At 38.2% G+C, this 22,627-nt stretch overlaps 1 protein-coding gene and 1 long non-coding RNA gene across 6 annotated transcripts in view; one reads left to right on the forward strand and one right to left on the reverse strand.

Moving 5' to 3' along the window:
- The window catches only part of PCSK5 (proprotein convertase subtilisin/kexin type 5), a 468,460-nt gene that overhangs the window by 284,355 nt on the left and 161,478 nt on the right, over positions 1–22,627 (forward strand). For 2 of the 5 annotated variants that reach the window (XM_050761595.1, XM_050761597.1), the window contains exons 14-20: positions 4–147; positions 4,629–4,731; positions 6,408–6,601; positions 9,656–9,740; positions 13,510–13,607; positions 14,039–14,168; positions 14,563–14,678. In XM_050761595.1, the coding sequence (XP_050617552.1) occupies positions 4–147; positions 4,629–4,731; positions 6,408–6,601; positions 9,656–9,740; positions 13,510–13,607; positions 14,039–14,168; positions 14,563–14,678 (870 nt within the window). Of the gene's footprint in view, positions 1–3; positions 148–4,628; positions 4,732–6,407; positions 6,602–8,941; positions 9,632–9,655; positions 9,741–13,509; positions 13,608–14,038; positions 14,169–14,562; positions 14,679–18,141; positions 20,776–22,627 lie in introns of those variants that run through there. The other 3 variants (XM_050761599.1, XM_050761598.1, XM_050761600.1) reach the window with 3 other exon arrangements.
- The window catches only part of LOC126937833 (uncharacterized), a 40,504-nt gene continuing 27,155 nt past the window's right edge, over positions 9,279–22,627 (reverse strand). The window contains exon 3 of the long non-coding RNA XR_007719866.1: positions 9,279–9,352. This is a non-coding gene — a long non-coding RNA (uncharacterized LOC126937833). The remainder of the gene's footprint in view (positions 9,353–22,627) is intronic.

Consider the following 22,627-nt stretch of genomic DNA (forward strand, 5'->3'; position numbering starts at 1 on the left):
AAGGTAAATTGAAAGAATGGTCTTTGGTCCTCTATGGCACCTCCGTGCAGCCATATTCACCAACCAATGAGTTTCCTAAAGTGGAACGGTTCCGCTATAGCCGAGTTGAAGACCCCACAGACGACTATGGCACAGAGGATTATGCAGGTGAGCTGGCTTCCAGTGGGACACAGCCTAAAGAGAGAAAGCTCATGTGTCATCCCACCACGGGCGGGGGGAGTGGAGTGGAGTGGAGTGGGAGTGGGAGTGGGAGTGGGCATGGAATGGGAATGGAATGGAATGGAATGATAGAACAGAGCAATACACTACCCATATTCTGACATATTTTCTTCCATCTTATTTTTATCCCCTTAATATCTGTATGTGTGTATATATCAGTGCACTTATATATTCAAATATCCATATGTGTTATCTACAAAGCTGATAGTCCATACTGTGATTGTACTGTAATATAGAGTTAATCCATAATCTGGGACACATACTTCGCTTACAGAGTTTTACACTATTTTAAACACGGGTTGGATAAACATCATTATTTATCAGTCTTTGTCTATATCTTCATTATTTCTTTAGAATAGAGTTCTGTTTTGAGACTCACTGCATCAAAGAGGATAATCAGCTTTAGGGCTTGGAAACATTTTGTCACTTGCTATCCAGACAGGATGTACCAGTCTACACTGTGACCAGCTATGTGATTGTTTATTACACTCATTCCTGCCAACAGAAAAAAATAGAAAAAGAAAGTAAAAAAAGAAAGAGGTGAACGTTTTAAAAATGTTATAGCTTTGATTGCCTGTAATTCTGAACATTTTTTTCCTCTGTAGTTCTCTGAATTAAATACAGCTGTCTTTTACCCATTTTTCTATTCAAAGTGCAGTAATCCTCTTATCTCTTTGTGAACACTCTGTATGTTATTGTCTCTCACATTGTTTCATATTTGCTGAAAACATATTCTCACTTATCACTGAGAATGTAAGTTTTGTTTTGTGTTGTTTTGACAAAAAAACTATTAGAGGCTGGAGTTTATGGTCTCAAATATAACACTGATTTTTTGCAGACGTTTCATCCTTTAATGTCTACTGAATATTCACGTGCTTTGTTTGGTAATCTCTTGTTTTTTACATTTGGCCATTAATTCATCTGGAACTCATTTTGGTTTATGACATATAGTATCAATTGAAGCTCTGTCTTTAGTTATTTTCCAAACAGACTAACATCATTGGCTAACTATCCCTTCTTTTTTTATTAGTTTAGGATGCTTCCTTTATAACAATATAGTAAGATCTTATACCAGCATCTTTTCTGGTTCCACCTTTTCTGATTCATCAATCTAATAATTCTCAAACCAATACCACCCACACTGTTGTTTTCATTTCATGATGTATTTTTATATTTGTAGAACATCTGCTTCCCATTTCCATAGCAATTATTGCCCTATTATTCTTCCAGATGAATTTTAGAATGATTTTTCAGTCTCCCTTTAAAAGTCTCATTGGAATTTAATTTGAATTTATATGCAATCTTGTGGGAATAATTGTTTTTACAACATACAATCTTTCCATTTAAAACATAGATCATGTCCCATTTTACTGAAATCTTTTAATTTTATGTCGTTTTCTTCTTGTTAGTGTTACACCTACGTATTTTGGGCCTTGTTGCTCTTATAGTGGAAAATATTCCTTGCTTTCTAACTAGTATATGCTGGTGTGTAGGAAATCCATTGGCTGTATTTATTTTATATATGGCCACTTTGCTTAACTCTCTCATTAATTTATATAGTTTAGAGTTGATTTTCTGGGATGGTTTAGGTACTACAGCCTTAGCATCTGCAAATTGGTTTTGTTGTCCTTCTCATCATTATTTCTGACTACTGTCTTGTTGCATTGGCTAGCACTCCTAGGAGCATTCAATCCTTCTGAGATATGACATATAACACATAATGGACAAAGCTTCTTCTAATGAAGAACTATTTATAGGCCCAGCACGGTGGCTCATGCGTGTAATCCCAGCATTTTGGGAGGCCAAGGGGAGTGGATTGCCTGAGCTCAGGAGTTTGAGATGAGCCTGGGCAACATGGTGAAACCCCATCTCTACTAAAGATACAAAAACAAATTAGCCGGGTGTGGTGGTGCACACCTGTAATCCCAGCTACTGGAGAGGCTGAGGCACAAGAATCACTTGAACTCAGGAGGCGGAGGTTGTAGTGAGCCGGGATCAGGCCACTTCACTCCAGCCTGGGCAACAGAGCAAGACTCAGTCTCAAAAAATAAAAAGAACTATAAATACAAGTTTAATGTATCTTTAGATGAGAAATATTTTTTCTTGCAGTTCTGAGATTTTCCTTTAAATACTGAAAATAAAATTACTTCATTAACCACCTGAACAGAGTATCTTAAATACACATGTAGTTACTTTTATTCTAAACAGATAGCATCCTAGAATCAATAAACATGCTTGAAATTAAGACCAATCGAGCTAATCAGAGCTGGATTGTATTAGATTTTGTGATGTTTTGCTTTGAGCCTATAGCATTACTATTTATATTTTAACTAGCGAACTATTTTGTCTTCTCGGATAGGAGAAAGTATATCCAAAATAACATAAATAGAGTGTAATAGTAAGCTGTTACTCTTTATTCATATTTTGGTAATGTTTCGAATTCAAATTTCGGAATGTTGAGTTCAGAACAGTTATACATCTTTGTGGTTTTTCTGATTATATCTCTAAAACATCAACATTGGCACTTGTGAGAGAACCAAGACAATTATTGCATTATTATCCTGCAACCTACAATGCTAAACTGCATCTGGGACAGTTTAAGATGATAAAAGAAACAACATCGTATGTGAACTTGCCATACAGTGAGAGCCCTTTTGGCAAATATTAAGAATAAATGTTTGGGATTTTTTTTTTTTTTTTAATTCTAGAAGTCATCTGGTGAAAATTTAGGGCCACCCATGATTCCTTTCCTTTGGAGCTGCAATTTTCACCTTCATTTAGAAGTCAGCCAGATTAGAGACACAGATGGCGTTATCATAACCAGATTCCCATACTGTGTCATTGGATCCCAGGGACTGTGAGATCACAGCTGGCTGAACTTTAGTCCATAGGCAGCAGAGACACCACTCCCCTGGTGTACGATGGCAGATGGCTAAAATGTCCCAAGTTGCAGTAGCTATGGAATTTAGAGATCAATTTGAAGCTTTGGGGAAAATAGAAATAAGCAGTGCTGTCAAATGACTCTTGCAGTTAATAAGAAGTATATTCAAGTCTGCAGCATTTTGAAATGACTTATTTCCATTCAAGTCTGCAGATGACTTCCCTATTTCCATGGTAGTTTCGATCCCTGCTCTGCACTTATTATTTCCATTCAGATGGAGAAGTCATCCCTAGTACATGGTTTGCTACCTCTAAGCAGGAAATTTTTACCTAGGTATCAGGACCTATGTTGACCCCTCTCCTCACCATGTGATACTGGGCAAGCCACTGAAATTCTTGGAAAATCAGTTTCCTCATCAGTAAAATGAGGGTATTTGACTACCAGATTTTTCTCTAAGTCATTTCACCCGAGATCTAACATTTTATGTTTCTGTGATTCAGTAATTATGAAACATAGTCCCATAATGACTCAAAAGAAACCAAGGTATAACAGTAAGTCCGTTGGGTTAAAATAAGTAGATTTTCTACTACCCTTGATTTACTATTTGTACATTTCATTCAATATATTTATTGCTAGTTAAAATCATATGACTTTTCAGTGGGAAAGAGTTTGCAGATTATGAGACCAAATGTTCCAGAATATGGCGAACAAAGAAGAGAAGAATTAAAAACTTCTAAACTAGCCCATGTCATTAGAAAGTTTTTCATCAATCACAAAAGTGCTCCATCTTTCTGACATTTTTTTTTTCTTACTGTGCATTCTCTCCAGTTCTATACCAAAGAATAAGTAGTAAGAGAGATTGGGAACTTTCATCTCAGGTCTGGAATCCTTTAAACTTGCTTGCATTTTTTTAAATTTATATATCATTTTCTTTTGTCGAATTGCCCATTGGCCTTTGTATAGGAAGCAATTTTAAATCTATTATCTGTGTTTGAGACTGGATGCTGATAAGCTTGTGCCAGGTGCCATAATGGTGTTTCTTACCGGCCACAGTATTTGAGAGGTATTCAGTAGCTTTAATGATCTTAAATGAGACAGGTCATTTGGTCCAGGCATTAAATAATAACTCTTTTCTTTTTTGTCAACAACTTCTCTCTTTTCTACAAATCCAATCTTTTTATTATTACACATACTTAATTGCAGTTGGTTTTTTTCCAGTTGCTACAGTTCATTTGAATTCTAAAATATTTATCTACCACGAGGCAGCCATATGTGCTTTGAAGACCAGGCCATGACTAGAATTTACATTCTTCATACCTAGGCAATTGAAATTGCCTAAGAATCAAAAGTCGAAAAAAGTCAAGAGCTCATCTCTGGACCTAAAGCCACATTGACAATTATTCCTCTGTCTTAAAGAAACTCTCTGCATAAGAAAAAAAAAAAAGACTCATTTTATACCAAATTCAAGGTAAAGCTTACCTGCTCTAAAATCATTTTTCCAAGTATTGTTCTAATGTCTTTTGGAAAGGTCCCTGCGACCCTGAGTGCAGTGAGGTTGGCTGTGACGGGCCAGGACCAGACCACTGCAATGACTGTTTGCACTACTACTACAAGCTGAAAAATAATACCAGGTAAGAGAGGGGCCAAGTCACATCCCCACAGCATGTGCCACTCCCACAGGCATCTTAGGAGTCCCTGCAAGGCTAATACCATGGGGTGTGTGCAGGCCACTGGCATATTCCACTATTCTCCCACCAGGACCTAAGCATAGAAAAGAGGCTGCTGTGCAGGCCGACTGCCTCCCTGTGTTATTCAGAATGATGAAAACTATATTAAGTTACAAAACGCAAAATGTGCGTGTATGCTGTGAAACTGTAATGTCTTCTCTCACATTTGGAGGATGGTGGAGGGACCAGCTAAGCACCTGCCCCTCCAGACCTTTTTCTTTTTAATTGACAAGTAAAAATTGCATGTATTTATAATGCACAACTGATGTTATATATGTGTATGTGTGTATGTATGTATATGTATGTGTGTATACATACATATACACATACATACATACATTTTAGAACAGTTAAATCAAGCTATTTAACATATGCATTAGCTCACATACTTATCTTTTTTTGTGGCCAGAACACTTAAACACTACTCTCGTGACAGTTTTCAAGTACACAATGAACTGTTATTAACTCTAGTCATCATGACAGATTTCTTGAACTTATTCCTCCCATCTCACACAAGTTTTGTGTCCTTTCCACCCCACTGATATTCGATTTCATGGCTTCACGAAGATGCCAATGCACAGGCCAAACTGATGCTTTTCCACATTCCCCAGCACATAGGCCATCAGTGTGGCAAAGGGGTTGGTCCTGCTTGATCTCACTCTTCTGCCGTGGGCACTAAGGTGGACCCTGTGCCTCTGAGCCCCTGGTGTCTGCTTGAGCTGTGCAGATACGTTTCCTGGGCAGGGCCAAAGAATGGAGACTGCCCCAATCAGAGTTCATCCTGACCTCCCGTTGTCTCCCACAGCCTCACCCACCTTCTCCCTCCTGCTTCAGGCGAAAACTCACTAAGCGGAGCTGCCTCATGGTTCCTCCATACTCCAGTCCCCCAGACAGACCCAGACATGTTAAGAATTCCTGTTGTAAGTCTGCCGGAATTTAAATTCCTTAAGAGAAAGGAGGACTTTGACTATCTCTCAGCCTCTGTTATCTCCTGCACTTAGCAAAATGCCTAACATTTAATTGGTGCTCAGTAAATATTTGTTGAATGGATAAATAAAACTCTGTCCTTCCATTATGGGCAAACCAGAAAGTTAAGTGTTCTCATACACAACATAAATTTAAATATATTTATATTAATTTAGACAACAGCATACAACCACCACCGCCACTCACATATGCACATACAGAATCCATATGACAAACAACACATGAAAATAGAAGTCACACCTTATTAAAGGGACCTTTTTGAATGAAGTCGTGGTTCCCACATAGTTTTCCTCTGATTCACCCCCATAACCTTCCTCTCTGTAACCATCATCCTTTTTCAAGGGCTAGGTGTAAACCAGGAAATGGTTTGCCAAGTCTTGGTAGACTTGGTGTTGGGTAACTGCATGGCTGCTTCAGCACACTGTGCAGGAGGAAGTTTAACTATCAATCTGGCTCTCTGGATGTGGTGTTGGCATCCTGGTTTAAAAGTGATTTGGAGGCTGAGCTCAGCCATTTGCTCAGCACCTGCAAGAGAATGCTGAGGACTGCTTCGCTCGTGACGCTGCCTTCTTTCTCATTGTTTCACAATGCAGGATCTGTGTCTCCAGCTGCCCCCCTGGCCACTACCACGCCGACAAGAAGCGCTGCAGGAAGTGTGCTCCCAACTGTGAGTCCTGCTTCGGGAGCCATGGTGAGCAGTGCCTGTCCTGCAAATATGGATACTTTCTGAATGAAGAAACCAACAGCTGTGTTACTCACTGCCCCGATGGGTCATATCAGGATACCAGTAAGCTCACTTCAAATATTTGGGTTTTAGAGAAGAAATGTGGGGTTTTCATGTGAGTGACCTCAGGAAGGATAGTCCTCTTTGTGAAATCTGGAATTGTGCTTCATATCAAACAGGATCTAGTTCATTGATTTTAAGCGAACCCTTTAGAAGCTTTATGTAAAAATGCTTGTAACTTTATCAGGGTATCCTCAAGCCCACCCCCCGATTCAGTGATTTGCTGGGAATATTCACAAGGCTTGGGATATCGTCGTGCTCATGAACTCATAGATAGGAGATATTACAGCAAAAAAATCATCAACAGGAAAAGGCATATGGGACAAGGTTCAGCCACACAGGACGTGTTCAGTTCCCCATGCAACCATCTGTGACAACATGCATGAAATGTTGTCTACCAGGGAACCTCATTAGAGACTCGGGGCCCAGGGTTGTCACTGGGGGCTGGTCAAACTTGACACGTACCAAAATTCCAGACTCTTCAAAGGAAAACAGGTGTTCCCCATAAACCATATTATTTGTACAAACAGTTTAGACAAAGTGAGCCACTCTTTTCAGGGTAGTGGGAACCCTCCCAAAATTCCAGTTCCCAGACGTGCCAGCCATGGACCAACCTTACAAGCAGATTTGCAAAGGACAACATTCAGGCCTGCTGTTTTCCGCACACTGACCAAATAGACACCGGGCCTGTATGATATCAAAATCTACTTTTTAAAACGTTCAAAAAATATGACTGTCTTTTAAGAGTAGAATGAACATGTGTCAATGACTTATTGAGGGAAATTGCAAGGTGACGAACAGGGTGGAAAGATGATCAGGTACTGTAGTCCACCAGGAAAGGCAAAATGGAAATCCTTTTGCTAAGTTAGAAACAAAATGGAATCATTTAATAATTTTCTACATGGCCATACAAGTAGAATTTGGGGAAGTGTTTTTTTTTTTTTCTCTAATGAATAGAAGTAATTTGCAACCTTACCAAACAAAAATCTGTGCATTAACACAGAGTTTGGGCCATAATCAGCCATCATTAGCAAACAGACGAAGGTATATTGCCCTAGAGAATTAAATAATCTTAAGGTAGACCTTTTGGACAGTGTTCTAGTGTGGCTCTGAAAAGGACTGCAGTTACCTTTTACTTTATTTCTGAGTTCTGGATAATTTCTCTTAACAAGAACGTCATACCATGGTATATGATGGCACTGAAATTTCATGTTTCTGCACAACCTAAGGAAGAAAAAAGAAAACTCAAGTTTAAAGGAACAAGAGGTATTTAAAATAAAATCAGACAAGAAATCTGAAGTGAATACTCTTGCTTCTTAAGAAGTGAAATTCTCTCTGGTTTCAAAGAGGAGCATTTCTCTGTGAGGCAGACAGGATCTCTCAACTTACCCTTTAGGGCAGTGGGTAGGGACTCTGCCTTTCTTGCTTGCCCCAAAATTTAGAACATGAACTTTGACTTGAGGGAGAAAAGAGAAATTGGGAGAGAGAAGGGGGCATAAAGAATCCACAGAAATATGCAGTATTCCTTGTGGGGAAAAAAAGTCAAAATTCTATCAAGAAGGTTGAGCCTTGGAAAAGAAATTTGATTCTGGAATATTATATGACAGAACCAAAGTAATTGAGAGTCAGTTGTTTCCAGAGCCTAGAAGGTAGATAATTAAGGTGTTCAAACTATGACTTCAGCTACCACAAAGTGTTGATACAAGTGGTTTGTATATCTCTCTCTATGTAATTGCCTTATGTTATAGTTTTCTTCTCTAATGAGTCCGTTTATGTACAACATAATGATCACATATGATCATCAGTAGTAGTAATTACTGCCAACACATTTACAGTGCTTAATAGTTCATATCGTTCCCCTGAATAATTAATTTTATTTAACTTCTCAAGACAACCAGAGAGGTGGGTAGCATTATAATCTCCATTTAATGAGTGAGATAACAGAGACCCTGAACTTGCCCACTGGAGTTGCTAAAAGTAGAATGCAAATCTAGGTCATCTGAGTTCAGATTCTATGCATGTTCAGTATTCTCAGTGAGACAGTGAGAGAGACCATGTGATGACTACTGTTAAAATTGTAAGGGGCTTCGTATTTCATGCTCAGAGGCTCAGACTTGATCCAGCAGGTCCTTGCAGGGATCCACTAAGTTGTGTTTCTCTATGGAACCCTGAAGAACACCAACATTTAAAAAGCAGATGGAAGCCCACGAAGAAACTTCATTCAGTTCTACACATTCACATGGCTATAATCCACTAGCATATCAGAGCAGGTACCAAGACTTTAGCAAAATTTTGTCTAAGGTAGAAGTCCTTCCTTAATATGCCAAATGTTTTCCTCCACAGAACCACCATAAATTTGCCAACTTTTTTCAATATGGACCTGGTAGTAACTAGGAAGGCAAGTATTTACAGTATACTTGTTCAAATGATGCATTTCTATTCTCCAGAATATAGATATTAATTATAATAACATTTATACCAATTCCATGGCTGCTGTAAAGTGCAAGACACTAAAATAGTGTTTAAAATAAACAATGTAAGAAATAAGCAGTCCTTACCTTGCAGTCTTAAATGTAGATTCCCTTCTCTAGTTCAGCTCCACTGACCAGCCCTAAAAGTTATGAGCATGAGGGTCTACATTCCCATTCCTCCGTCTCAGGCATTGCCTTTCAATCCTTATAAAGTGATGTTGTTCCAGCTTCGTGAGTGGGCTTTGCACTGTTGCAAGTTAAGAAACCCTGCTGGGGAGAGAGACTAGGAAGAAAAAGAAGAAAAAAAAAAGGCCTATAAACTGTTCAACTAAGAATTAGCTAGGCTATCATTTTCTTGTCTGCAAAATGGCAGAGAAGTGTAAGGTGTTTTCCAGTGTTACGGTTCCTGTCTGTACTTGGTTTGCTGAGAAATGATAACAAACAGTGATTCTATGGCTTTTCCTGTAATTTTCTAGTCAAGGCCATAGGTACTATAGCATACATTAGCCAGCATTAGAACATCTCTGATGCTTTTATGGAATCCAATTGACCAACTGATTTATAACTTTCTCTCTTTTTTTAACAGAAAAAAATCTTTGCCGGAAATGCAGTGAAAACTGCAAGACATGTACTGAATTCCATAACTGTACAGAATGTAGGGATGGGTTAAGGTAAGAGAGTGAAGGATTTTATTAAGTAACACAGCCCAAAGAGCTTCTCAATGTAAATAAAATGAAAAAATGCTAAACAAATAGCCCTCTTACGATCTACCCTTGGTTTGACTCCTATTCAAGCACTTGATTGCTATTTGCATTATCTCTACTATTATATGTGAAAAATGGGATGCTGTGTTGGCTAAAGAAGGGTTATATCCAAACAAATTCTCTTTAGAAAAGATGGCTCAGATATAAGTCAATAAAAATGGCCATTTGAGAGGCATTCTTTGTGCTTTTTAACCTGCATTGTGCCAGTCAAGGATTACTGTGCAGGTAATACCAATGAATTATATTTAATCCCCCTGATTCATTCCTTGGATGGTCGGAAATTATTCCCTTATCTTTATTATTTCTCTCCACATACCCAATCATTCTCTTATCTTAAGTACCTCAGGCTTGGTTCCATTATGCTATGGTATGCACATAGATTTAACACCAGGAGATGTTTTCCTTGAACGGATGACTTGCTCATTGCTAAAGCTCAATAGTTGGTCTACTCTCTAAGAGAACAATGTACAGCTCAAATTAACTAGGTAGCCTCTTGATCTCAGTAGGGAAGGTCAGACCATTCTGCATTTAGTGAGGAGTTGGACTGGGGCTGTACGTGGAATTAGAACTCTGCTGCACTGGATTTCTTTTAGGTATTGATCGTATCTTTATTTCCACCTGTGATTGGAGGCAAACTAGGCAGGGTCCAGGCAGTTTCCAGGTAGGTACATTCTTCACCATTAACCAGTATTGGAGCATCATTTTCATTTAGATTGATCAATTATCTATGGCTTTATTTCTCCCCCCCCCCCCCCCCCCGCTCCCATAAATGCATTCAGTATTAGCTTACTTGGCAATTTTCATCTCGAAACTTCAGTACTGAGAAAGAATTAGCCACCTAATTCTTCTTGGAGAAGGAGCAAAGCAGTATAATAAAAAGAAAGAAAGTAGATGTGGACTCACATCCTCCTCTGCTACTTATTAACTGTGTGACTTTGGGCAAGTCACTTGACTACTCCGAGCCTTCATTTTCTCCTCTATAAAATGATGATAATAACCCCTGTTTTGCTGGATTATGATAAAGGTGAACTCTGATAACAGTTACAAAATACCTTTTGTAGCACCTGGCCCATGCTTGGTTCATGAGAAATAAAAGATGATTTAAATTATTTTATTTCTTAGGGAACATTATATAGGGTATGTTAAACCAGTGTATGCCAATAGAAATTTGAGAGCCATATATGTAATTATAAATATGCCAGTAACCACATTAAGAGAAGTAAAAAGATACAGGGGAAATTCGAGTTTCATCAAATATTTTATTTCATCTAATATATTATCATTTCAACAATTGAAAAACTATTATCAGATGTTTTTCATTCTTTTTCATTGTTTTACTGTCTTCAAAATCTGATGTATGTTTTACCCTTAAAACACATCTGAGTTCAGACAAAATTGTTTTCATGAGAAATATTTGATCTTTATTTAGGTTTTGTAGTTGAAAAAGAAAAGTTTACGTAGCCAAGTTGTTCCAGACTTACCCAAATTTTTGCCAATAATGGAATCAAGTGCCAGTTTTTCACATTTAGACTTAAATTAGTTAAATAAAATTTAAAATTCTGTTGCTTAGCCATACTATAGCCACCTTTCAAGGTCTCAGTAGCCGTGTGTGCCAGATTATGTTGTACAGCACAGGTCTAACCTGGCCAGTTTATCACAGAACAGAGGCGTTCACAATCCCAGGTGCATTAGCCTCGCAGTACCTGTATTTTGGAAGCAGCAGCAAACTTCAGGGTTACACATCCCCCTTACCTCATTCCTTCTCCACATAGTGCAACCTCTGTGTCCTGCTGAACAGATGCCAGCCTCACAAGGAAGTGCTATCCTGTATTAGAAAAACTAGGCAGCTTTTTAACTTTGATAAGTGTTTCAGTGGTCCTTATTTCCTCTCAAATAGATCCATTTAAGGCAATATCCTTTTTTCTAGTGCTACAGAAAGGGAAAGGGATTTTCTTTTGGCTTTTTAAATGACAGCTCGGTCTGTCTCTCTCTCGGGCCAGTGAGATCTATGAATGAAGTCCACTTTCAGTTATGCTGCCCTTAGTCTCCTTGCATTTTTCTAAGGGCTTCCAGGGTTGACCATTTTGCCTCAAGAGACTTGTAAATTTTTAAATAATGGTGAAGAACAAACAGGAAAAAAAAAAATCAATGCACAAAATCCAGGAAGGAAATAAATTAAAATGCTAATGGGGACTGTTCAGGTTTCTTTTTACTTCAACTTTGTTTTTGTACTTTCCAAATTTTTTTAAGAGCATAGGGAAAAATAAATTTTAATTTTTAAAATTAGCATTATCCACATACAAAGCAGTCAATTAAGATGTCGATTGGAGCAATATAAAGAGTTTAAAACAATGGAAACCATTTAACCCTGTTTAGATACTGATCTTCTAGTTTCATTGATTTGGTAGCATAGGATTACATTTTCTCACTATGTTTCAAATCACACTAGTTATTCAGTGAGTAATTTTTTATATTAACTTGTAATTTTTTTTTTTTAAGAGACAGAGTCTTGCTCTGACAGCCAAGCTAGAGTACAGTGGCACGATCATAGCTCACTCAAACTCCTGGGCTCAGGCAATCCTCTGGCCTCAGCCTCCCGAGTAGCTGGGACTGCAGGCAGGTACCAGCATGCCTGGCAATTTTTTTTTAGGCTTTGTAGAGATACGGTCTGACTGTGTTGCCCAGGCTGGTCTCAAACTCCCAGCCTCAAGTGATCCACCCACCTTAGCCTCTCAAAGTGCTGGGATTACAGGTGTGAGCCACCATGCCCAGCCAAATATAGTAACAATTTTTTTATTTGTTTTCAATTTTAAGAATCAACCTGTAGACTGTGAAAAATATAATAGCTAACAGAAATTAGAAGGGAGAGAAAAATATGCATTTCTCATTTGACATTCTGACAACTCATTAGATACTATCTCATATTGCTAGATGAATAGAAATTTAAGTAGATTACTATAGTTAATTCCCAGAAACACTAAATAATAATATAACAAAAGTCAAGATGATTAGGGAAATAGCAGTACAGTTTTGATAAATTTTTCATTAGAGTGTTTAAAATGAATAAACCAAGAAATAGAGGCAAAAGTATTTTAAATCTTGTTGTTTTGATGAGAACCCATAGAAGACTGAAATCAGAAACACAATCAGAATGGCTACTCGGAGAGTTTGAGCTGTGGATTGGACAGGATGGTCGTACACTTTTGCTCAGTCGTAATTCATTTTACCATGTGTCCCTACTGCATTTATAATCATGAAATAACTCTTTATTATATAGTAAGTCTGGATATTAAGAAGTTGTTGGGCATGTTGCTAGACAATGTGATTCTTTTGTCAATCAAATACTTTTTAAAACCTCTGGGTTGTAAGATGTTGCACAAAGTAGGAGGGTGCCCATCAGTCTAACAAATTAAGGAGAATGTCCCCAAGGCCTAGCAGCATGTGTGTATGCTATGGACATCATTGTAGGCACAGAGAAACGTTATAAGCATTGAGAGGAGGAAAAAAAAAAAAAAAAAAAGGGTACACGGGCTACTTCCCCTGCTTTGAAGCTTTGCCAAGTCCACTAGCCTCTGAGGGAAACTGTATCTGTTACTTACATATGGAGTTTGGGGAGTCATTACGTTTTGGCCTGATCACAACAGTCTGTTTGAAGCTCCCTTTATACTTCTTCCAGCCTGCAGGGATCCCGGTGTTCTGTCTCCTGTGAAGACGGACGGTACTTCAATGGCCAGGACTGCCAGCCCTGCCACCGCTTCTGCGCCACTTGTGCTGGTACCTTCCCCTAGTTCTTTTGTTTATTCTCCCGGTTCTGGTTTTGCTTTTCTTTCTGGTTTGAGCCGTCACTCATGCAACCCACTTGCTACTTTTAAAGGAATGCTGGAGAAGTATATTTCTCTTTTGATAATTGTATGCGTATTCCCATTGAAAGTCAAGCAGTCATCGGCATCCTATCCTCACTGAGAAACTTACATAGCCCAGTGATATCGCCTCTTTCTAAAGGGAGTGGATGTTTTTGTCAAGAGGTTCCATTTTAACTGGGAAGGCTTTTTTCCCAGGGAAATTAAGAAAAAGCATGAATATTCAATTATTAATCTTAAAATTATAGCAGGTTGATGCCATTTTCTCAAACTGTTAAAGAAGCCCATGACACCACCTTCTCTGAGGTTTTATTTCTCATTTCCTGTGCTTGTCTTGCTTTTAAGGGGCAGGAGCTGATGGGTGCATTAACTGCACAGAGGGCTACTTCATGGAGGATGGGAGATGCGTGCAGAGCTGTAGTATCAGCTATTACTTTGACCACTCTTCAGAGAATGGATACAAATCCTGCAAAAAGTAAGTGGATCTGCCCCCTGGGTCCTAGCATTTAGACCTAAGTTCTTTTGATGACTACCTTCATAAGAAAATAAGAAAACGTAGAATTTGTAATGATAACATGTACCTGTGGACACTGTTGTGAAGCTTTAACCCAGCTTATCTTTGATATTTTTATTCCTTTGCCTCGGGGGCACCTTAATACCTTTACTATTTCAATTTCAAGTACATGCTCGATACCCTTTAAAATCACAGTGTCTACCTGTGTCATCAAACCTAGCAATTTTTGTGAGAAAAGATTTTTGAGTCATCTTCAGAGGGATAATTAAATTTAAGACATTATGAGGTTACTAGTAAACACACCTTCCCCTGTGCATGTGTGAATGGCTTAAAAAATTATATGTTTTTCTCTTAGATGTGATACCAGTTGTTTGACGTGCAATGGCCCAGGATTCAAGAACTGTACAAGCTGCCCCAGTGGGTATCTCTTAGACTTAGGAATGTGTCAAATGGGAGCCATTTGCAAGGATGGTGAGTACAACTGCTCACATCGATCTTATGAGCAAAGTATGATCTTTCTACTTTCAGGACTAATATTTTTTCCACTTAAAAAAGAAACTCACAGCATGCATCAGATATGACATGCCCAATATTTTGGTGGCATTCATTCATCTTGAACTTCTACCCTTAATGGATTTGTTTGTTTGAATTGCAAGAAGAAATAAGTCAGCTATAGTGGCACTGGCCAATATAGCTCAAGTTAATTTTTTAAATTAATAAACTTCATTTTTTGAGAACAGTTTTAGATTCATAAGCAAAATTGAGCAGAAAGTTCAGAAATTTCCCATATACCCCCTTCCCCCAACACAGGCATAGCCTCTCCCACTATCAGCATCAAGCACTAGAGGGGTACATTTGTTACAATTGATAAACCTACAGTGACACATCATTATCACCCAAAGTCCACAGTTTACATTAGGGCTCACTCTTGGTTGTACATTCTGTGGGTTTGGACAAATGTATAACAACATATATGCAACATTATAGTGCCATGCACAGTAGTTTTATTGCCCTGAAACTCCTGTGAATTACCTACTCATCTCTCCTTCCCCCTACTGGTTTTTTTTTCACTGTCTCCATAGACTTGCCTTTTCCAGAATCTATATAATTGGAATTATACAATATGTAGCATTTTCTAGCTAATTGTTGTATTTCTTTCCAGTTTTTACCATAGGTACTTTTCACCAGATTTTTAAAAATACCATGCACATAGAGTTTTGTATGTTACTTTTTGCACTAAGCATTAGGCAGAAACATTATCCTATGTTTTTACAGTTTTAGGAAACTTTATTTTTAATAGCAGCATAAAATTCAATCATGTGAAGATGCTACAGTTTTTAGCCAATCTCCTATTATTTGGATTGTTTATAATTTTGATATATAAAGAGTAATTAAATGGTATCTGAATCTTTCATTAAGCCTGTGAGGCTAGGAAGTAATATCTTCATCTTACAGAAGGGAAAACCCAGGGTGTAGAGCTAGGAAATGATCGACCTAAGTATAGAACTTAATATTTCACAATATTGATCTGTTCTTATTTGCACCAGATTCTGAACCAAGATGCCAGGATGCAGCACCATCCCCAGATATTCTGATTGAATTGATCTAGGGTGCAGCCCATGATCATGGGTTTAACTTCCCAAGTGTTTCTAATCTGCAGCCAGGTTTAAGAACCACTGCACATCCAATTCTCCCTAACAATTTAACTAACACCAAGTTCCCTCACCTCTAGCCTCAGTTTCCCCATCTGTAAAATGAATTTAAAATTACTCCAACTCCAACATTTTGTGAGCTAACTTATGCTGAAGGGACCCTGAAATTTACTCCTAAATTTATGCAGCTATAGAAAGATAAAGATACGATGTAGAAAGACATTGCTTAAACTACTGTTGTTCAAAACATCTTCGGATTGTTATAAAAATAGAAAAAGAAAACAAAAAATAAGCAGTTGCAACAATCTGACTGACACGATCCCTGCCCTAGGTTTATTCTTTCCCTTCTTTTGAACGTTTCCCCTTCTGGAAATTTCATGAAAGAAAAAACAGTGCCATTGTCAGGAGAATGTGGACTTGGAAGTCAGAATGCCTTGGGCAGGTTATGAACTGCTCTGGGCCTCATTTCCACCATCTCTAGAAAATGAAGAAGATAATACTACTGACCTCATCTGGTTATTCCACAACTCCCTACAAGGAATCTCAAAAAGGTGTCAGAAAGGACTGGGCACATGATAGCACTGATAGGACATCATTTGTGGTCTTATTTCTTTGGAGCATCATAGATGACTTTGCATCTCCATGGTTTTTCCAGTATATGATTGGTCTGGGGCAGGGATGGGCCCGACACAGGCCCTGTGTTCCGAGGTTTTCTTGCCAGGGCTGATTCTACTATAGCACACTGAGGTGAGAGAGGCTTGGGGTGGTGGCACCCCAGGGACCATGTAAGTGTCATTTTTTAGTTACCAGCAAGTGCCTCCTTTACTTTACTTAAAAACATGGTTCCCCTATTTCTGAATATGACCGGAATTTTTTGTAATTAGTAACAGAAAATTTGAGGAAGATGAAAGAGATTGGGCCAGGCATGGTGGCTCACGCCTGCAATCCCAGCGCTTTGGGAGGCCAAGGAGGGCAGATCACTTGAGGCCAGGAGTTTGAGACCAGCCTGAGCAAAATGGTGAAACCCCATCTCTACTAAAAATACAAATATTAGCCAAGCGTGGCATGCACCTATAATCCTGGCTTCTCGGGTAGCTGAAGCATGAGAATCACTTGAACCCTGGAGGTTGCAGAGCGCAGAAATCGTGTCCAGCCTAGGCAACAGAGCAAGACTGTCTCAAAAACAAAAAGTGACAGATGCAGGAAATCCATTGTAACTTGAAATGTTCACCAATAGCACTTGGTACCAGGCATTTCAAGAGTTGCAATGCTTTAACTACTTTCCCTAAACCATGGTGAGTACCAGACAAGTTATGTCAAATGGCGCTTTGCTAAAAGCGGAGTGTCAGCATTATGGACAGAAGTGGGAAATGAAGAATCCTATCTGCAGTGAGCCCATTTTCAGGTCAGTTACAAAATGAGATCATTGATGGCTCACCAGGCTTTTGAAATCACATGGCAGCTGCACGTAAGGATGTGTTATTTATTCTCTTTCAACTGTGGTATTTCTGTGATTCTAAGACATATTTTTTACATTTTATCATCTCGGAAATCAGATGCATCTTATAATTTGTGGCAGTTTACAACCGCTTTTGACCAGAAAACTGATGTGATATCAGTGTTACTGCCCAGATATGAGACTTGGATGCAGAGATATCTGTTCAACCGAGTTAGGCACACAACTACTTCTTGTGTTGAATTTAATTGCAGTTCTAAAGAAGTTCGAAAATTAAACTATTGTTCAATATTCAAAGATTCTTGCATAAGCATGGAAACAAAACAGAATGTTACATAAATATAACAAATACTTTTAATAAGTATAAAATTAAAATTCTAACTGATAAGAGAATATTGTGTCACAGTTTAATATGAAGAAGCATCTTTTCCTTTGTGTTACTTAAAATGATGGTGCATCTTAAATCTTGTGTCTTAGATTCAATGAAATATGGTATAAATGACTGTATACTCTCTGCTCTAGGTAACGCAAAGAAGAAAAATTTCTTGCTTGTGTTATTGATTTCTAATTTATTCTTTTTCTAATTTTTTTTTCTTTCACAAATGGATACCAATTACATTGGACTGCAATGTCTCTCCTTGAAAAACAATGCTGTTGACTGAAATCACTTTGGGTGGACCAAATTTCCTCCTGTTGACTACTCCTGAATGATCTCTTCCAATCCCCCAAATCTGCCTCTCTGGCCAATCACAACCTTCTTCCGTGTGTGTCCATCATGCCGCTCTGGTCTTCAACTCCCCTCCTCTCTTGCTGACTTCCGGAAAAGCAACGGAAGAGTCCTGGGCGGAAGGAGGCTTCTGTATGCTTGTGAAAAAGAACAATCTGTGCCAACGGAAGGTTCTTCAACAACTTTGCTGCAAAACATGTACATTTCAAGGCTGAGCAGCCATCTTAGATTTCTTTGTTCCTGTAGACTTATAGATTATTCCATATTATTAAAAAGAAAAAAAAACAAGCCAAAAAAAAAAAAAAAAAAAGCAAGCCACCTCTCTCTTTCTTGCTCTCTTTTTCTTTCTCTCTCTCTCAAGTTTGTGCAGGGAGATGGTGAACTGTTTTGTCAGAACTTAAATGGAAAAAAAAAATAAACCTACAACAAGCCTACCTTTTATAACTGGGTGTTTAGTGCTAAACAGCCAGAACCACAGAGACAGTATTGTATGACCAAAGCATTTGATGCCAAAATTTGACGTTAAAGTAATGATTTGATTTCCTGCCCTGGTTTTGAAGGTCCATTTTTTTCCCTTTTGCATTGATTTGCTTGTTTCCCCCTTTGAAACACCTAAAAATACCTTTCCAAAACATTGCAAGAGCATAAATAGACAAAAATGAAATAGAAAGCTCTTGCATGCTTGAGTCCACCATTGGGGGAAATGACAGAAAACTGGACCTGAGGGCATTAGGAACATCCTACAGAGTTGTGTTTTTAGTGTCGTTTGCCATGGTATTTCACAGTGAAACATTGATACTCTCCACACATCATTTACTTCATGCATTATGTACTGGTTTTTGCATTTTACTCACTTGATAAGTCTGCTGCACTGGTTTCATCAGATAGACTTGCTGCTACTGGCTTTTCCATTGTAGATTGGGTTATTTTACACACAGTTCGCCAAATGGGATTGCTCTGTATAGTCAAATTGGTGATGGACAGATGGGCAGAATGCAGAGGTACATAGATGAGCTGAGGCTGATCCAGCTCCCCTGATATTCAGAGTGTTAACTTTATAGACCCTGCACAACCTCTTGGTGCTATCTAGCCATTACCCCATTTTTTTTAAAGGCCATCAGAAATTCCATTTGTCATGGTGGGAAGCATTTTGAATATGATGCAGGAAATTTCTTCCTGGAGTCAAAAGTTTCTAAGAGGTCCTGTATTTTTAAGAAATGGAATTTATTTAAATAATATTTAAGCTGGTGCCCATGTTGGCCAGGCAACTTTTTTCAATGGTGCTTATTAGAAGTTTTTTCATCTTGTCATTTTAAGAAAATAAAACTGGAAATTGAATGTGGGTGGCATGATTGTACCCTTCTAGTTCTTATTTTCCCACTCCTCTGTCCCTCTATAACTATGCCATACTATTATATGCTGATCCACTGAATGTTGAGATGATCTGTTTCTTTGGGTTTTTTTTTTTAAGAACTATTTTCACTGGTTTTCTATGACTCTCTAAACACTTCATCAAAACTAGAAGACTGAATTATGAGAACACTGTTTGAATTAGTGGCCAGAAACGATGAAATCTTATAGATCTTTTGACAATTTCTCTGTTTAGGGGAGGGTAGACTGATAACAAGTTTCTTCATATCAGAGCTTCATTGGTGACCTCATTTGCTTTACGAGTGACCAGCCATCTTGCAGGCTTCATGCTTCTGAGAGCCTTACTTCGAAGATGCTGCTGGAGTCACAGCTGAGGAGAGGAATACTATCAATATGGACTATCCTGGGAAAGAGGTGGGAAGTAGATGCTAAGGTCCCCATCCAAACAGCAAGCTAGTAAAAAGCCTGCCTTGAAAATATTTCTAGACATCAAAGATAACTTACAACCCAAGGTGAATAATAAATAAATTATCTGATGACCCTGTTAATAGCATTGCAATTTTATTGAATCACATAATGATTCATAAGTAATTAGGGAACCAACTGATTTTGCTAAGCAGTCTTCCCCTTCATAATACCGCAGGCCCTTCTGACACACAAAAAAAATGAGTTAATCCTGGGTACAGCATACGGTTTTACATTTAAAGGCACAGTCTTACATGGACAAATGCAAGCACAAGCCTAAAGCAAGGTCAAGCAGATGGCAAAACTGAATTTGCCTGCAAAGAAATCTATTTAACTGAACCAGCCCATAATATTTAAGGCACGAGGTTACTGTGATAGGAAAGATAAAAATGATGTCTGTTTTCTTAGACGAATAACCATCAACATGACAACAAAATTCATCGGGGTCTACCAGCGTGCATTCCATTTCCCACTGGCCATGCAGGTGCACGTTGCGGAAATACTGGTTTAACTACTAGTGTGTTACTGCCTCATTTATCTACATAACATTATTAACTAGAACATAATGCTTTCAAAGTTTAAGTTAATGTTATATATTATGTATAAATATATATATTCATAATGAGATATATGTAATGGATAGTACAAAGTTTGGAGACTCAACAAATGCTCTAACCTTCTAGAGACAAAAGTCCTATTTCTGTTTTCTTTTTTTTTATTTTCAATTAGTGACCCATTGTTAAATCCAAATCCACTTTTACTGAAAAATACTGTACATGTGTAAAATGTTCAGTTGTTTTTTTGTAAAATATAGTAGAATGGTTGTAATTGATACTGGCCAAAATCAATGTTATTCCATATTTTATTTTTTCTATTAAATTAACCTAAGTTCCTGTTTATTTGATCTGTTCATACCCACGTATAAACTTCTCTGAAAGGGTAAGGTCATGAGAAACTTCCCTGTTTCTACATAGAAGCTGAATATGAAGGAAAGGGTGGAGGTGCATGAAACATCTAAATAAAGTTGGAAAAGAGAGTGAGCAGAGGAGGGAATTGAGAAGGAGTGAGAAACAGCAGTGTAAGAAAGGAATGGGTTAGATTTGGTCATGAATATATGTTAAATCCCATTTTTAGAAAGCAAGCTGTGAAAAAAAATCTATAAAGGCTTGATATTGTTTCTATCAGATCGTACAGATGCTGGCCCCCAGAATAGGGCCCACCTGGTCCCGCTCTTCCTCTAGTGCACAGCACACCCACTGGTGTATGTCTGTAGGGTTGGGAGTCATGGCTGGGGGCAAGGAGGTAGGCAGTGTAAAAGCTGTTAAAGAGGAAGGTGGCTTTGTTCAATTTGCTGACATCTTGTGTAAAGTCGACATTGGCTGGATGTCTAGAAGATGATTTTGTCTAAAATAAATCTCAAGTATATACCATGGGGTGGGACTGAACAAGCTAGCTAAAAACAGCAATGGAGTATAGATCTTTTTGAACCATGCCTGAGATGCAATTACTACTCTTAAAGGTTCAGTGCTCTACCTCTTGGGGAAAAGAAATGATAAATCAGCCAAAGCCACAAACAAATGGAGCCCCAACTAGGTTTAAAGATCTGGAGATAACAACCAGTTATGAGGAAGAGCCTCTACTGCTTTGAAGTCCCATTATGGGGATGGAGAGAAATTAATTTTATTGATCACTATGTACTACACAATGTGGGAATATAGAGTATGTATATACATACTGTTGTGGATATGTTCTCTCTCAATTTTCAGGACTCTAGAGGTGAATGTATTATCCTCCATTTACACATGAGAAAAACTGAGTCACATAGACTTGAAACAAATTGATTGAGATTCCATATCCAGATTCATCATCATAATACAATTTAACATTAAGACAATTCACAGCAAGTAGTACATGCCAAATCTCAAATGAGTGGTACACTGAGTTGTTAAGTTCAGAACAGGCAGAGATTCCTTTGAACTGGACTGTTCAGTTCCCTAGAGCAGGTAGAGCTAGAATTGGCCCCTGAAGCATGGACAGACAGGAAGAGAGCGGGAAGAATGTTACCAGTGAACTTGCTGCATACAAGATGCTTAGGGAAGTAAGATGTTTTCATGGTTTTAATCTAATTATCTATTGCTACAAAGAACAGTGATTCAAAATTTGGTGGTTTAGTTCAGAAAAATCTACATTTGTACACTTTGTAGAAGAAGGATAGTGTGCCCATTCTCAATCCCCACATCCATGGAAGACTGCTAATTATCACTCATTTTCCACTCCAGTTATCAGAGGCTTGTCACACTGATCTCTTCTACCAGATTCATTATTTTCCATTGAATAATCTACCCTTCATTTTTGAAGAACTTACAAACTGAGTACTTGGTAAAGAAGGGGAGGTGATTGCTATAGTAACTACTAAATTAAATTTCTCAATCAAAGTGATCAATACTTGTGACATATCTGAGTATGAAAATAAACATAACATCTTATCCCCCTCATGTAAAAAGAATGTCATGCAGCCAAAATATAAAATAGACATTCATTCTTAACAGCTTCCATATTATCATTCAGCCCTGCACAAAGAGAGCAATGGCAGACGGCAATGTGTTGAATAGAAATTGCATATTGGAGACAATTTTCAACTATGGACCAGCCAATTTAATACCCCCTCCTTCTGTCCTCAAGCACAAGATGGCAGAGGTTGAACAGAGGACAGCTGCAGTGTGACCTCACCCAGACCAGGCTGGGCCCT

This window comes from Macaca thibetana, chromosome 15, assembly GCF_024542745.1.
Source record: "Macaca thibetana thibetana isolate TM-01 chromosome 15, ASM2454274v1, whole genome shotgun sequence".
Lineage (NCBI taxonomy): Eukaryota > Metazoa > Chordata > Mammalia > Primates > Cercopithecidae > Macaca > Macaca thibetana.